At 30.0% G+C, this 18,068-nt stretch overlaps 1 protein-coding gene across 14 annotated transcripts in view; it reads right to left on the reverse strand.

Moving 5' to 3' along the window:
- Nucleotides 1–735: 735 nt before the first annotated feature.
- The window catches only part of LOC145249475 (target of Myb1 membrane trafficking protein-like), a 202,341-nt gene continuing 185,008 nt past the window's right edge, over nt 736–18,068 (reverse strand). For 4 of the 14 annotated variants that reach the window (XR_013863536.1, XM_080111068.1, XM_080111064.1 and 1 more), the window contains 3 exons: nt 6,457–6,507; nt 2,829–2,862; nt 736–1,965 (listed from right to left, as the gene is read on the reverse strand). Coding sequence is in view for 12 of the 14 variants with exons in the window: in XM_080111068.1 (XP_079967194.1) it covers nt 1,811–1,965; nt 2,829–2,862; nt 6,457–6,507 (240 nt within the window). In the remaining 2 variants the exon portion in view is untranslated. The remainder of the gene's footprint in view (nt 1,966–2,828; nt 2,863–6,456; nt 6,508–18,068) is intronic. The other 10 variants (XM_080111066.1, XM_080111060.1, XM_080111061.1 and 7 more) reach the window with 5 other exon arrangements.

The raw sequence follows: 18,068 nt of genomic DNA on the forward strand, positions 1-18,068 counted from the left end.
ATTTAAAAAGCAAAAAAATTATATTTGGTTTTCTAAAATTTCAAGTCAAATTAAACTTTCAAAACAATGCTTTTAAAGTTTCTCTATTTTTACTTTTGTGATATATTGTTTGTTATCGAAAGAAAAGTTAAAAAAAAAATAAATGGTTGTTGGAGGTTACAGAGGATACATGGAACAAGACAGAAAATCAACAACAGAGGTACATCTGCAGGTGTGAGAAAGGACTGTTTGATTGGAATTTGCAAAAATCACATTCAGAGAATACGAATGTTGAAAGAGATGGCTATGTGACTTCTCCTTGGAAACCAATCAAAATGCCCATCAGCCAACTCTCACCACCTCATTTAATGTTATGCCAAGAGAATCCTCTCCAGCCAATTTAACACAAAAATCACAAACTGAGAAATAACTTTATTTCGGGATTTGTCTGACAACAAATAAAGAAAGCTTAAATCCTGTATAAAGCCGTGTTAAATGTGTTCTTTTTTTGCTGGCAACCTATCATGAGACACCCTGTTGACCTATTTTGGTTTTCCTACGAAAATGACAAAGGACTGATATGAATGAACTACTGGATTGTCCTTGCAATGTGAACGCCTAAAATAACCAAACTGTTGTTCTAATAAACAGTAATAATGATAATAATAAATCATAATCATAACTGTAATAATAATCATAAATAATAATAATAATAATAATCATAACTGTAATAATAATCATAATAATAAATGGAGGTTACTTGTTCTTTTTTTAATTTTGGCATTCATCCTTTAATTTCTTTCATTCTCAAATTTTTAACAATTAGAAATTGGCAGACTTTGTTAAGAGAATAAATTAAAAAGTTAATTTTAAAAAATTTGGTTCTTGTCCAAAATCCCTCTATATAAAAAAAAAGAAAAAAAAAAAAGAAAGAAAATATGTATTGTGTATGTATCCATGACAAAACGAAAATGTGTATTTCCCAAAATTTTGTAAATTGATCTAGTAGTTTTATTTTTAATAAAGAAAATCAAATTTTATGAGCATTAAAGGAATGCCCATCTCACCCGCCATTTTGAAAAAAATCTCAAACAAAATGAGATGACTCAACAATAATTCATATTTAATAGATCTATGTTGTAATTCCTACAAATTTATATTAATCGCTTAATTGATTTTTTTGATGTAATGATAAAACTACTTGATCAATTTACATGATTTTTGGAATATATTTTCGTTTTGTCACTGATACATGCATCATACAGATTTTTCTTTACTTTTGTTTTTTAATATGAGGTGAATTCTGGAAAAGCACCAAAAACTTATGCTGCCACAAATTCTTGTGAGTGTGAACAATGGCGGGCAAAAATAAAAGTTTTTGTGTTCTTTTTTTAGTTTTTTTTTTTTTTTGAGGGGGTGGTAGAAAGAAAGAAAAAGCTACAAAATCATTTTGTGTCAAGAGTCGACCAAATAGACAGGGAAAAGAAAAAGATTTAAAAAAAAAAAATGGATTGCCTTGTTAATGTTCAAATGATGGGAAGAGAGCAATCATCTGTTGCAAATATTTTTTTGGGGGGAGGTTATGTATGTGTAATTTTTGCTTTTTCTGTCAAGGTGGGCGCGGTCACTATTCCAGTATATGCTGAGAAACTGTTCTGCTGTACAAATAGTCAGTTGTCCACGCTTCCAACAAGCTCCACCCTTCCCCCCCCCCATAAAAACAGAGGGGAGGACAACAATAGTATGGCTCAAGTCCCGACTGCAGATGAGTATCTGCTCCCCCCCCCATCTCTCTCTCAATGTGGACCCTACTCCTTCCATCTTCCAATCTTCAAAGAGCAAACAATGGGCTATCATCATCATCTTTCTGCAGTTGGCGTCTGGGATTGATAACTGGGGGTTGTGATATTGATCCAGCCGTGCTGGCAGGGATGGTCGGTAGGTTATCAGCAGCAGCTGCACGCTCCTGCAAAAACTTGTCAAATTCTGGTCAGCAGAAAAAAAAAAAAAAAAAAAATTAGATGAATAAAAAAAGCAAAAAAAAACTTGTCAAATTCTGGTCAGCAGAAAGAAAGAAACAAAAATTAGATGAATGAAAAAAGAAAAAAAAAAAATTAGATGAATAAAAAAAAACAAAAAAAAACTTGTCAAATTCTGGTCAGCAGAAAGAAAAAAAAATTAGATGACTGATAAATTTCTTATTCGTTTAGCAAAACAGCGATATTTAATAATAAAACAAATAGTTAGAGGTAGGATAGCTTAGTAGTAAATATACAATTTGTACAAATATTTTGAAATGAATTTCGATATAAAAAAAATTATCATACTCGTCCCAGGACAGGTAAAATTTACTTAATAAACTTTTCTATCCCATTATGAAAATTAAAATCAAAATGATACTAAACCTGATGTTTAGAATTCTTATTAAATGATTCTGATTCTACAAACTGTTTCAAATTTAAGATTTAAACTTAAGAGATCTTAAAAAAAATTAAAATTAAGCGAATCTTATTTGAATTTCCTAATGGCTTGTGATGCCAATATTATGCCCTTTAAAAACCATTTAAAGTACTTAAAAAACAAAAACCTGAAATTTGTAGAATATCAAATTAATGTTTAATATCTATTGTTTAAATTTCACAAAATCAGAACGTTTCAATTTTCATGAATGGCTTCCATCACATTTTACCCTCTTTGCATAAATTAAACTAAATTTTATATTGAAACAAGAATAAATAGTAGTTGCGACTCAACAGGTCACTGGTATGGTAAGTATATAAATTAATGATTATGATGAACTTTAAATTGAGACAAGCATTTATAGATTTTAAGACTTAAAATCAATTTACCTGAACTGCTAATTGATTCTGTGGGTTGCCCTTCCTAAAAAAAAAAAAAAGAAAAAAAAAAAAATCAAAATAGGGCTTTTTTCATAAAAAAAAAAATGTGATATAAAAAAGTGATATAAAAAAAATGGACAATTGTCAGCCAAAATTAAAAAAGTTTTATCTTAACATTTCCATACTTTTCTTTTATATTTCTTTGTCCATTCCATTTTTTTCTTGGAAAGTACTGAATCAATTTGGATGAAATTTTGTATGGACTTTGCTATGATAAGGTACTGTGGACCAAGTATTATGGTATTCATTCGATGCATAGTTAGGGATTAATAGGAATTAGTCACAAGTTAGGGGTCAATATTTAATGCAAAAATGAGCACAAATTTAACCATGCTCAAATCATCAATTTGGCATAAAAAACTTACTCTAAGTCAACTGGCTATAACCTTTGGCCGTTTTTAATTTTTGCTAAAAAAAAGTCCAGTTTGTGATATTTCACTTTAAAGCGCTGGCAAAAATAACTCGTTTATAAATCGATAAAAATATTTCTTTACAGTTTATTCACAACCGTGTTCACTGAATAAGTGCTGAGACGGCAGCAATGATTTTTTTTTTCCAGTTTAATGAAATGGGTTCAAATCTAGTTTCTTCCATGCTACCAGATTTTTGTGCTTTCCGGGTGGCACATTTTCCCCAAAACAGGTATAATTCGTTTTCACCAGTAATTTTCTCTGTATCAAATGTAGGTGATTATAAAGAATTTTCACATCAAACATAACACAAGATCATTACCAAAAATTATTAAAAACAACATTGCTGATAGAACCTTTTTAATCTCAGATGACAAATTATAAATAAATGATTTATTCTCAACAAAAAAAAAACATTGAAAATCAAACTTCAAAACGGCATTATAAAATATTATATATAAATTCCATACAAATATTTAAGAATTGAAATAAAATAAAAAGATAAATGTACTTCTAAAAAAAAAAAATAAATAAATAAAAATGAATTTTTTTTCCTTAAGTAATTTAGAGTTTCACGAATGAAGCTTTCAAAACTAAATTTCTTTAAATGTAAATATTTAATGATCATTCAGTTTGAAACTAGTTTTATGTTCCTTTTAATTAAAAAAAAAAAGGTTTGATCTTTTTATTTTCAAATGCTATGAACAAACGAAGATGGTGTCTGCTTCAGAGAGGAGATTTTTTAAACCCTAAACTATTGTCTGACAATAATATAGAGTTGTTTTAAACATAACTGATTACTACCCATCCCTCACATTTATTTCAATTCTTAAAAATTGCAACTAACTGTGTATCGAACGAATACCATAATACTTGGTCCACTGTACCTTATCATAGCAAAGTCCATACAAAATTTCATCCAAATTGATTCAGTACTTTCCAAGAAAAAAATGGAATGGACAAAGAAATATAAAGGAAAACATTTATTCATAAAATTTATTGAATAAATATGGATAATTTCATTAAATTTGTGTAATTCTCTAATTTTTTGATAAAGAAAGTTGAGTTTGATACTAAACATAAATCTGAATGGCTGCATACGTTTTAGTCATTGATTTCTTCAGGTCAATCATTTGACTTTTAGTAAAAAAAAAAAAAACAAGTGAAGAAATAAAATCTATGATTATTAACAAAAAAAAATCAAGTCGGTGGCTGGAGGGAGTTTAGGATTGGATTGCAATTATGTTTGTGCAAGCATTTATAATATATAAAGCAGAAATTGTTAAAAATTGTTTAATTACGTCTTTTTTTAAAAAAATTTCTTGTGATAAAAATAAAAAATATTGCTATAAGTTCATATGTGTCATCAACATTTTCAATTCTCTGTCAAATCATCATCAGATGAAAAAGCCAATGAACCAGTGAGTTTAAGAAAAGAAAGCTGGGCTTCTCTTTCCTTGTCGATTCACTTGTTTTTTTTTCATCTGACGATCTCTACTCTTATATAAAAATCAGTGTGTGTGTGTGTGGGATTCCTTCCTCATAGGTTCTGAAACGGCTGAGCCTATCTTTTGCAAATTTCACACAAAGCTAATTTATATGTCTGGCAGTGTTCTTAGATATGTTTTGTACAGAAATTCATCGATAAGTATCGAGAAATAAAAAAAAATCCGATCTTAAATATAGTTTTTCTCTCTTATAGATAAAAAAGAATTTTCCCAGGAGAATATTTTACGTTACATCGGCAAGGGAGATAAAATCTTAGCAAATCATTTCTTCTTAACCCCCCCCCCAAAAAAAAAAAAACACCCAGAATTATTGACATCTGAAAGTATAGCTCACTGATAGAGCATTCGACTACAGATCAAATGATCCCCCTGTTCAAGCCCGGGTGTACCTCACCATTTTATTTTAATTTTTTCTTATCAAGGAGTTCAATTTATGATAAAGAAAGAGGTACCATTTAAAATTGCTGCAAATCATTTCTTCATTTGCATATTTTAAAATTAAACATAAATCAGAAGTAACTTTTTCAAGGTATAATTAATCAAGCCCAAATATCAGCTGACGTGATATTGTAAACAAACACAGACAGAATTTGATGAATGACATTATCATTATTTTTGTTTTGCGAATTAATTCACCAGGCAAATTATTCGTCATAATATATAATAATCAATAGAGGATTGATTCTATACTAATACATACAATCTGCATGAATTAAAATATCATGTTTAAGCACATTGTACAACTAGGCAATGCCGGGCATCCAACTAATTCAATATAAAATCGAAAATGTTGATGGCACATGAAACTTATATCAATATTTTTTGATTTTAACACAAAAGGATCACAAGAAAAATCAAAAACATAAAAAAGGTATAATTAAACACGAATTGTTATTTTTTAACAATTGCTTGTTTAAAATGAAAAAATGCTGCCTAAATACACATGAAATTATATAAACATAATGGGTTTACGCATATTGATCAACCTTTTAACATTAATGTGCAGATTTGTAGTCCCGATGATGACATGTTAATGTCAAAATATTGATCCATCTGTGCAAATTGTCTACAATGTTTATATAATTTTTTTTATGAAAGCTCTAGACGTGTATCAAGTGTTGCTGAAAAATATTAGTTTTTAGTTTGTTATCAATTTACTTAAACGTAATTATATAATATTACACAGACACACATCTATACATACATATATCTACTTACTACACACTTTCACTAATGTGTGTGTGTGTGTGTGTATATAAGTGACAGTGCAACTCAATCAGCATATAACAAAGTATAACTAAATCTGAATAAAAAAAATCCAGTGCAGATTCTGCATCAGCAAAATGGATGTGGAAAAGCAAGAAAATTTGATAAAAAATATGTCTACAAAGAAAAAAAAAGAAAATTTTCTGCTGACATTGACAACAACTTGTGTCAATTTATTTCCAAATTGAAAAAAAAAAAAAAATGTTGGTGGATTAAGATAGAGATTTTGGAGTTAAAAATAAAGTGTGTCAATTTTAATATTTCATTAATTTGTGAAGTAAAAAAAAAATTTTTTTTAAAAAGGTGCAAATAATTTCATTTCAAGTAAAGAAACTCTAAATATCTGCAAACAAGTGCAGAAGATAAGCTAAGTAGGTCAAAGTCAATACTAACATTAACCAACCATTGAGCCATTTCTTTGAGGTCTTCTTCCTTATCGGTCAGCTGGAAAAAAACACACAAATAAAAAAAAAAGTTAACAGCCATAACAAAATATCTCGGTCTAGATGCCTTAGAATTTTTAGTAAACATTTGTAATTATGCTAAAGTATTTGTTTAGTGCTGCAGATATAGTGCTTTACTGCGGGTCGCATTTGGGTGTGACTGGCTGTTTGGTTTTCGAATCTCAGTATGGATAACCTTGCTATGCTTAGCCACATCAATAGGCCATGAATGATGAAACAGCTGTCTGTTGATGACTGTATATTTTATATGCTCTCTAATTATAGGTTAAGCTCTCTGGTAGAAGAAATGATGGCTTACACTTTGCATAAAGGAATACACTTTTGTAAAGAATAAATTTCCCTTGATTACTGGTAGCGTTAGAAAAATAATACATAAACAAAGTACACAACATATATGTATAAAATGAGGACTGGCAAAAAAAAAAAGAAAAAAAAAAGCTCTTAGAAAAATCTTTAAGAAAATGTAAATTTTTGAATAAACAAATTCTTGTTGCTCTACAGTGATCATTTACCAAAAAATAAAAATTTTAAATTTTATCCACATTACAACAGCGTGCAACAACACCTACACACATACGTAACATGAACTACAAAAAAAGTAATAAAAGCTTTTTCCTTCTCTTATGATTTTACTATCCAAAATTAATAAGAAAAATGTCAAGTTAAAAAGTTCTCTTGTTTATTCAAAATTACATATATTAGTGTTGGGACGATTAATCGGGATTGGAAAAATTGGAACTTTTGGAGTATTGAAATGTGTATCTGTAAAATGTTTGCTTATTTTTCAATGCCAAAAATGATTCTTTTAATTGTTTTGTTTTTTTGTTGTTTTTTTTTATTCTCCCACTGCTAGTAGTAATAATAAAATAATAAATATTTACTGATTTTAAACTACCAATAAAACTAAAGTCAATAGATCCTGAGTGCATTTTACATTGGAGAAAATATCTGCATATTTAACTTGTGCTTTGCAGTAATCTAGAATAAAATAGCAACTTAGACCTTAAATATTTAGAGATTTATAAGAATAATTGTATCAGAATCAAGAATTTAGTACAGAATCGGGAAAAATATTAGCATCATCCCATCATATATATATATATATATATATATATATATATAATATCACTATAATTTCTTCTACTTAGTAACTGGTTTGTTTGTGCATAGATTGCTTATCACTTTTTGAATTTCAGTGTTGATACACTTGTTACTTCTAACCATACTGATGTGTGATAAAATGAAAGTCATCTGTGGATGACATATATATATATATATATATATATATATTTATTGGTTTTTGAGGGTGGTGTAGAGTAGTATCTATTCTATTCTCATGAAACAAACTTTCCCTTTTTGGGGCGGTGGGGTTGGGAATGTAGTATCCTCTTTTTTACATGATACTCACAGGCATTACCTCCTCATTTTGGGACCAGCATATTATATGTTTGTTTATACCATCCATCTAGGTATTACCACCTTCTTTCTGGGAGCAGGGTTAATCCTCTCAGACTAACTACTCCTTTGGAATGTCAGTGTAATATATTTTTACTTGTTATCATAGATTCCTCCAAAGCATTACCTTCCCTCTTTTTTTCGGGGAAAAGGGCGGTATAACATATTTGTTCCTCATGATACCATCCTTCTCCTGGGGTGGGGAGTAGTATCTATAAAGTAGTAGTGTTTATATGTGTCTGTCTGTACAACTCCTACAACCCACACCATTGGACAGATCATGACCAAATCTGGCATAACGGGGGTTCCCAACCTAGGAATGGTGCACACCATTTTTTCAAGGTCAAAGTCAATCACCGCTTCTAAGGAACAAAAATCTTAACATATACAAGATTTTTGTTCCTGAGTTTGAATAAAATGAATATATATATATATATATATATATATATATATATATATATATATATATATACACACACACTCTCTCTCTTACAGCCCACACCATTAGACCGATCATGACCAAACCTGGCATAACGATGGCCCTCCACCTAAGGATGGTGCAAACTATTTTTACGGTCAAAGATTAAGGTGATAGCCTATGTATATATACTCTCCTACAGCCCATACCACTGAACCAATCATGACCAAAACTGACATAATTATGGTCTCCAATCTAGGGATATATCACACTATTTTTCAAGGTCACGGTCAAATATTAAGGTCAGGATTTTGCTGTACCCAATCATACAGCAAAGATACCCGCGCAAAGCGTAGGTATCTTTGCTAATACTATCTATTCTGTTATATCTAATAAAGGCTCCTTTCGGACAAAGGGCAGGTAGCATTCGTTTGCTGTGATATCCTCCTCTCATTACTTACATCCTTCTTTTGGGGAGGAGGGAGGGCGAGTTTCAGTTCATGCAATTCAACATTAAATCATCTTCCCAACCTAGCAAAAAATATGCGACCCAAGGGAGCATATTTTTTGCTAGTATATAAATGAAAGCCCTTTTTTTTTTTTTTCAATCTCATGAGGAGGAGTTTATAATGAAGCAAGGATTGCACAATCTCTAACCCACATCTCATGAAATATCATTGCTCAAGTCCAGGACAACTGGAAATAATATAATATGCAGTGGAAAAATACTGGTGTTTTTTTTTTTAAGGATTTGTAAAACATGATATAAGAGCTCCAACAGAACCCAAACCAAATTCGGTAAAATTAATTTCCTGAACAGAACCATTTTGCACCACTCTTATGTATTCTTATAAAGATTAAAATCAAGATATTACTAGACCTTATGTCTAGAACCCTTTTTCTAATTTGGATCAGAATTCATTACATTTAGATTCTAGAAAATGTCTAAAAGCTAATAAAATTAAAATTCAGCCAATCTTGCTTAATTGGTCTCTAATGACAAATTCAATGTATATTTGAATTTAAAAAAATAAGAGGTTGTTCCCATATTATGCTACCTAAAAACCCCTTTAAATTATTCCAAAGACATTTATTGATGTCTGGTATCTATTTTTAAAATTTCTACCAAATTAGAAGTATGTGAGTTTTCCTCCATTTTTACCCCATTTGCATCAAGTTAAATTAAACTAAATATAGGCCACATTACGATCCCTTCTGCATAGCAGCAGTATTCCAAAATTCATAATGTCCATATTATGCCTCCTAAAAACTCTTTAAAATACTCCAAAGAAACTGAAATTCGCTCATTCTCACAATGTTTCAGCTAATATAATCTCCAACTTTCTTCAGGTGAAGAGAATATGTACGGAATTGCAAACAGAATTCTTGCCAGTTGCAAAATATGCATGTATTTTAATTAATACAGAAAACCAGACATGTGCATGTGAGTAATATGCTTTTTTTCTAAACAGTTCACTTCTTGTAAGGAAAAAGAAAAAAAATACTCAAGCTGAGATCAAAACCAAAACCTAAAGACTGGGAGTCAAGTACGATAACCATTAAACCAACATGACACGATCTTCAAATGGTTTTTTCAAACCTACTTTATTTTTTAATGAATTTGTAATATGAACCATTGAGGCATGTGCAATCGTGAAACAGCAAACAGTTGAAAATCCGACAACTCTCACATAAATTTTTTTCAATTTTTACCACTTAGCAGTCTGTTTTTCCAGATGAAAAATGATTAAAAAGTTTTCTACATGCCTGAATATCTTATATACCAAATTTCAAGTCTGTAGACCAAAAATCCATTGAGTATATAGGTTGAGAAGTATCCTCACATGCACACATTCTTACTTTTATAGGTATATAGATTAAATTTTAATTTTTAGTATTGCATGTATTTATTCCAAGAAGACTGTTACTTAGAACTGATGACATAGCACTTTTATCCGTTGCACCACAAGTTCATGTCGATTAAATAAAGTATTGTTTAAAATTCCATACAAATTCAACAAAACACACTTGAAGGTCAGAGGTTACATCTGGTGAAACAAGAATAATATTCAAGATCAAAATAATCGAAATAATTCAAATTCTAAAAAAAAAAATTGAAACCTAAAAAACTACACACAAATAACATCAAACGAAACTCAAAAAAATTTTGTGATGAGGTTTGAAAATATAATCTGTTCAGAAGAAACAGTCATTGCAAAATTGTTTTGGTTTCAATTAAACAACCGATCAAAACAAAAAATGGAAAATTTGTTTTTAATGTTTAAATCCTGGATGTAGATAAATGCAAAGTCATATTTTTTTTATTACAAAAACTAAAAAAATTTACCATTGAATATTTTTCTGACTATATTGCACGCTCATAATAAGTTAAACTATGGTGCTTGTCCAGAATCTCCACCCCTATGAAAAAAACCTGTATGCTGTACATACCTGTTACAGAAAGAAAAATATTATATATCAAAACTTATTTAAACTGATCAAGTAGTTTTATTTTTATATGAGAAAATCAAATTTTATGGCTAAACTACAAGCAACAATCTCACGATGATGTCATCTTGAAAACAGTCCAAAGAAACAAGGGAGATAACTCCAAATGATTTAAACTTGCAAGATTTTAGAAAGTCATAAGGAGAGAGGGTATTCTCAAATTCGTTAAAAAATGATTTTCTTTATAAAGACAAAATACTTGATCAATTTATGTGATTTTTGGTGTATGATATTTACTTTACATATACAGATTTTTATTTTTGTTTTTTTCGGGGCGGATTCTGTAGAAGCCCATGGAATTTAAATATATTTGGGTTTAGCTAATTTTGATAACAATTAAGCAGATTCCACTGTATTTTTTTTTTTTTAATAAAGTTTTTTTTTTAATCTGGCCATCTAAATAGAAATAACAAAAATTAAAATAAAAAAGAACATTGCCAAATTGTAAGTAGATCCAAAGCAAATAAAAAAAAATATAAAACTGATAACAATTTTACAAGCAGAAAAAAAAGAAAAGAGCAGCAAACATGCAAACAAAATGAAATAAAAATGTCACCCAAAATTGTAAATGGATGCAAAGAGAAAGGAGAGGGAGTGGCCCTTTGTCCAATACATGCACTTCAACAAAAAGAAAAAAAAGCTCAATTCACGAAGAAAAAAGTTAAAAGTCCATAAAAGCAAACAAACATGCAGCAGCTGAAAAACATTTTAAATCAACCAAAACATCTGAAGATTTTTTTTTCCTTAAATTTAAAAGACAAATCTTTCGAAATGAAGGGTTCCTAAACTCAAGTTACTGCTTTCCAATGTTTATCCCAACTCTTATCTCGAGATGTCTTCAAAATGATGAACCAGTTTTAAACACCACCACAATATTTTAAGTGTCGCATATTTTCTGAATCTTTCCAAAGTGTTCTCATGTTTGTGTCATTTGGGGTAGAGAGTATGTTGCTAGGGAAGTTGTTATGTAGACATTTTTTTTTTTTTTATCTTGATCATTTCCGTATTCGCATTGCTACTTATTGTCAGAACTCAATGTTGTAAACAATATGTAGCTTCCATATTTGATATTATATGTGTGGTCATTGGAATCAAAGTTGAGGTGTTATCTAGTTAAAAATGGCTTTGCAGGGTATAGATGTCTGTAACTAGCAATGCTGACTGCTTATAAAATGTCATGAAGTATTTTCAGAGGGTGAGAAGGCCAATCAGAAAAACACTCAGAAAAATTACCATAAATCCATGAAACCCTTACATCAAACAATAGAAAAGTGATTTATCTGTTCATGTTATTAATGCATTTGGTTTTTAAGCTTTAAAAAAAATCTGCATTGTATTGGCTTCTTAAATTTACAAATTCAGATTCAAATTAAAACAACGCTTGCTGTGAGCAACAAGCCAAGCATGCGGTGTCCCCCTACTCGAGTGAAAAATTTACTTTCACTACGACTAATGTTTGTGCAAAATTTTTTAAAAATCCAAGGCGTGGTTATTGAGAAAAGTGTGAATAAATGAATGGATGAATGATTTTGGGTCAATTTTACCCCAAAATGCCCCTTAGAGTTATCCTGGAAAATCCGTTCAGGCAAAAATTTACTTTAACCATGACTAATGTCTGTGCAAATTTTTAAAAAATCCAAGGTATGGTTATTGAGAAAAGTGTGAATAAATGAACGATTTTGGGGCAGTTTTACTCCTATGATCCTCTCTAGGGGGATGGGTGGGGAATCAGAGTTATCCTGGAAAATCCGTTCTGGCAAAAATTTACTTTCACCATGACTAATGTCTGTGCAAAATTAAAAAAAAAACAAAAACCATGGCGTGTTGTCGGGGGACCAAAAAAATAAAAATAAAAACAACAGCCAGTAAAGATGACATGGATTTTACTCTTCTATTGACAACATGCCATAAAGGGAACAAAAAAAAACAACAAAAAACCACTGTTTCTATACCTACTGATGTATATGATTGCAAATAAGTTGATTTTAAATAACAAGGACCCAAGTTTGCCCAGCTGGGCAAACTTAGGTCCTTGTACCGGAAAGATATCCAGTAAATAAAACGTTTAGTAAATCATTATTTTTTTTGCATTTCCATACACCAAACATGGATATAAATACCACTAAAACATTTGCTGGGTCATAAGCTTCATTTCGGTACCTAACTTGCCTAGGTGGGTTGCCTGAAGGCCGAGATAAACCATGTCACTTACACACACAAACAGACAGTAGGAAAATTTATAATAAGATTACTTTAAAAAAATTTTTTTGCATTGTATTAGCTACTTAAACTTATACAAATTCAAACTGTGCTGATTTAATCAACAGGATGACTTTAGTGTAATTAAAATAAAAAGAAGACCTTATCAAATTATTCAACTGTCTTGTAAATAATTTAAATGAGGCAAGAGGTCAAAAGAAAATATACAAGAATAAAAAAGGTGTATTTAAGTAAAGAAGATCACATAATCAAGAATTATAAGTTTTTTCTTTTGTTTTTTTAATGAAACCATAAAAATGGCATTTGATTTTGAAAGAATTCATTTTAAAATTGATACAGATGGATTTTTTTTTTAAAAGCTAAGTGACATCATATTAATCACCACTCACCATCTTTGCTAACCATCATCCTTTGCATGTAAAAAAGGTGATAACGTATGCACAAACATGGAGTGCTTTAATTTATCATTATATAGATTTTGTTTTTATAAAGATGAATTTCAGTTTCTTGTAAAACTCCGGAAAATCCAATTTTGAAACAAGTGAAGCATGCATGGTCCTCTGTGAATGCACAGTGAACGAGGCATAAAAAATAATGATTAAGTTCAGCACCCCACCTTCATTTAGCCCCCAAATCCCCAAGGGATGTCAAATCCTAGTAAAAATGAACAAACGGTGCAGTTTTAGGCCATAACATATGTAAATTTGAGTTCTGCACCATGCAAAAAAAAAAGAAATGACCAAGTCCATCATTTGTCAATTTTAGCCATTTTAACCTGAAAGGCACTCCTGGAGGCAACCGGAGTTTCCCAGAAAATCCATTCTGTTACTTTTTTACTCCTACCATGTTTAATGTTTGTGCAAAATTTCAAAAAATTCTAGGCATAGTTATTGAGAAACAAACAGACGAGAGTGAATTTACAGGTCCACCCTCCTTTTGTCGGGGAACAAAAAATCATTAAAGTTTAATGAAAATATCAGACTAAATGTGTAGAAGCAAGTGATCTCTTTAAAAAAAAAAAAAAAAAGCAATATAAATATTGATTGGTGTTTGGTTTTGAAATGTTATGTTGTAAAACAGGGAACTTGAGGTTGTGCTCATGTGCATAGTTTAGTGCCAGGGTTTTATGCAAGGATGTGATAACCCCCAACACACACATTTTTGCTCCTAGACCGTTTTTTGAGAACCTTTAAAAACTGACAAAAATCACACAAAAAAGGAGACTCTCTGGAAAGGTTATGTTTATTTCAAATAGTACCCCCCCCCCCCCCGCAAAAAAAAATGTATTTTAATCTATAAAACATTCTAATGTTGAAGATTATTCTAGTAAATTAGGGGGGGGGGCTGTTCATAGAAATATATGAAAGATGAAAAATAGAGAAAACCAAAAATTGTTCATTGGAGTTTTGTATTTATTGTTCAAAGACTTTCAAAATGAATAAGAAAAATCTAATGTCAATGGACATAAATAACTTTGTTTTTCTTTTAGCATAAAATTCCATATTAGTGGCCTAGCAAGGCGACAGGGGAGACAACCTAAACAGCAAAACTGAAGCTGGCTTGCAGGACACTATATATACAAATGTTGGCAAATTTGGGCATATTATATTAATTTGAAAATATAGGTTCGTTTGTTAACAATTGTCATAAGATTTTAACCATAGAATGGCACTATAATCTTAAAAAAGCCTGCAAATTTTCATGTAGTTTCATTACATAGAACCAAAGATATGAGCATTTGAATATTTAATTTGGCTACCAGTATATATATATATATATATATATATATATATATATATATATATATATATATATATAGATATCACCTTTTTTGGCAATTTGATAGGTTTCAAATCTCAGCAACTATTGATCAGAATTTAACAAATGAAGGCTCATTAAAAAGGTAATGACCTGAATTGTCATATTATAGCCCTTAAGGTCACACATTAAGGCGATCATCCATCACCCAAAGCCTATTTTTGGCACCTTTTTTACAGCCATAAAATGTTTCAATCATAGTCATGTTTTGCATATGAATTACAAAATATCTGATATTTCCCCTAAACTTCTGGCCTCGATTGAGGAGAGACTAAAACTGGCTGCTATGGTTTCAAATGATTTGAAATAACAGCAAGAGAAGACTTGATACCAAATATTTCTCATATATTATATCTCCCCTCTTTGTTTTTGTTTTTTACACATAAAATAAATTTGACAGTGTATAAGGATTATTCGATACTGGAGATATTCATAATCGGGGAAACATAACATATGAGAATTATTTGGAATCAAGTCTCCCCTTGCTTTTATTTCAGGTCATTTGAAACCATAGCAGCAAGTTTTAGTATCCCCTCCATCAAGGCCAGAAGTTTTGGGGAGATTATATATATACACACACACACACACACACACACACACACACACACATAATACTAATAGTATGCAATATTCAATAGGATGAATTCTGAATTAACATTTTTCATTTGAATATTTCTTCCTTTCTAAATATAAAAAAAAAAAAATTTCTCAATATGGTTGCATTTCCTAACAATCAAACAACATTTACTTTTTTTTTTGTTGTAGGAATATTAGTGAATGCGTTTGATAATTATATACAAGTTGTGAAGAATATCACATGATATTTTAGTGCTGGTGTATCAAATGTAAATCCTCTACAAAATGTTAGATCATGTGATCTTATTTTAGATCATGTGATCTTATTTTAGATGGTGTGAAACAAATGAATCCTCATTTGACATTAAGCATGAACTTGTTTGGCAAGTTTTTTTCTGGTGGAAAAGAAACATTTTTTTCATGAAATTTACTGTGCACTATTAGATAATTTTTTTTAAAAAGTGATGTATTTAATATTATAACATATTTCATAATTTTATCAAATAAATTAATAGATACTTCTACACAATACAAACCAAACATTTGTTTTCATTCAGACTGAGTAATAGTACAGAGTAGAAACAAATATTTAAACTGTTTTTCATTGAAAAGGGATTTTAATATGCAAATTGAATTAAGCAAATTTATATTTAAATTAAAGACATTTTTAAAATTTTTAGTTACAAAATGAATTAAATTACATATTTTTTCATTAATGGAAACTGCTCCAGACAAGGCATGAAACCACTAAGGAACTAACAAAAATACTATTTCAAGACAGACAATCGACCGAGAAAAATTCTTCCCCTTTTGTCAGAAACATCACTTATGGAATGGTAGGATTAAAGAACAAAATAAAGGAAGCAAGTGTTACCAGGCTGCCAAAAGCAAGCACAAAAACTAAAGATATTTTTCAAACTTTAAATTGTTTCAGTTTCCAATATGAAATTGCGATTACCTCCCCCTTTTAAAATGTCTTAAAAAACAAAAACAAAAAAACAATTTCATACAAGGGTTCATTTCTTGAGTTTATACTGTCTAAAATAGGATCACATGATGTAGTTTTATAGAACATTTACATTTGGTATTGATGAAAAACTCCAACACCTACTAAAAAATTTAAATATCATCTGATAATTGTACAACTTGTAATAATCAGCTAACATACTTCCTTACTTCCGGTGTGTCTGCTACCGGCAGTGGTAACAAGGCAAATCAGTTCCTTTGCTTTTTTTTCTCACACCTATATCTCCTCTGTGCATGTAGTCTTTTTTTTAATTTTTTTTTTTTTATTTAATAATCATTGAAAAGTTTTTTTGGTCTTATTTTAATTAAGAATTATTGAAATTAGTTTATTTATTTATTTATTGTTTTTAAGAATTATTGAAAACACTTTTTGTGCCCTATTTGTTTTTTTAAAGAATTATTGAAAACACGTTTAAAAATTTTAATTAGAATAATTGAAATTAGTTTTAATTTCAATAATTCTTAATTAAAATAAAACCGAAAAAACTTCACTGATTATTAAGTAAAAAAGAACGATCAGAAAAACATAAAAAAAAAAGAGTACATGCACAGGGGAGATAAAGGTGAGAGGGGGAAAAAAAAAAAAAAAAAAAAAAAAAAAAAGCAAAGGAACTGATTTGCTTTGTCACTGCTCCCGGTAGCAAACATACCGGAAGTTAGGAAGTATGTAATCTGATTATTACCACAAGTTGTAAATCAGATGACTGAAGTAATTAATGACATACAATTCCGTGATCGGTTGTGTTTAAAGGATGTAAATGATGAAAGGTTTGAAGGAGGAAGAAAAAGAAACGAGGATGGACATTTGAAATTGGTGCAACCATTTTTCAAAGCAGCCGTGTTCAATGGTGCATATGCATATTGGTGCACTTTTAGAACCAAGAGCAAAATTGTGCATCAGTGCAAATGTCAAAACTCTAGAGAAGAAATATATGCTAAGCCAAACATGGAGAACATAAGAATGAATAAGATAATTTTTAGGGAGGGGGTTGATATGCTAAAGTTGAATTTAAAATCTGGTTAGAGATGAAATCAATATGGGCAAAAATTAGATCCTAAGTGTCAAGAAAATAAAACCCCAAAAAACAAAAGCAAAACAAAAACAAAACAAATGCACAAACTAGCAGGGAGATCTTTTATCGCCCGAGATAAAATGAGGAACTCTATGTCCCTTTTTTAACCCATGACTCCATATTACCTTTTTTATTTATATTTTTTACATTCTATGACATTCAATTTTTAGAGTGGGGCCTGCAGAATGTACTCAGAATTGTTTGGGTAGAAGTATTGAGTAAAATGAGATTAATTGAAATATATTTTTAGTCATTAGCAACCTTTATAAGCATTTCGCTCCTTATCTTGTTAATTTATATAATTTTGAAGTCATAAAAAAAATAAAGTAAATAAAAAAAAAATTATATTGCCTTATATTCATGTGTGAATACAGATGGCATGATAACATTGCCTCTCACCTCTATTCAAACTGATATAATCATCCAAGTAGCCTGGATATTGCAGTT

Source organism: Euprymna scolopes, chromosome 28 (genome assembly GCF_053919585.1).
Source record: "Euprymna scolopes isolate OS-2025 chromosome 28, ASM5391958v1, whole genome shotgun sequence".
Lineage (NCBI taxonomy): Eukaryota > Metazoa > Mollusca > Cephalopoda > Sepiida > Sepiolidae > Euprymna > Euprymna scolopes.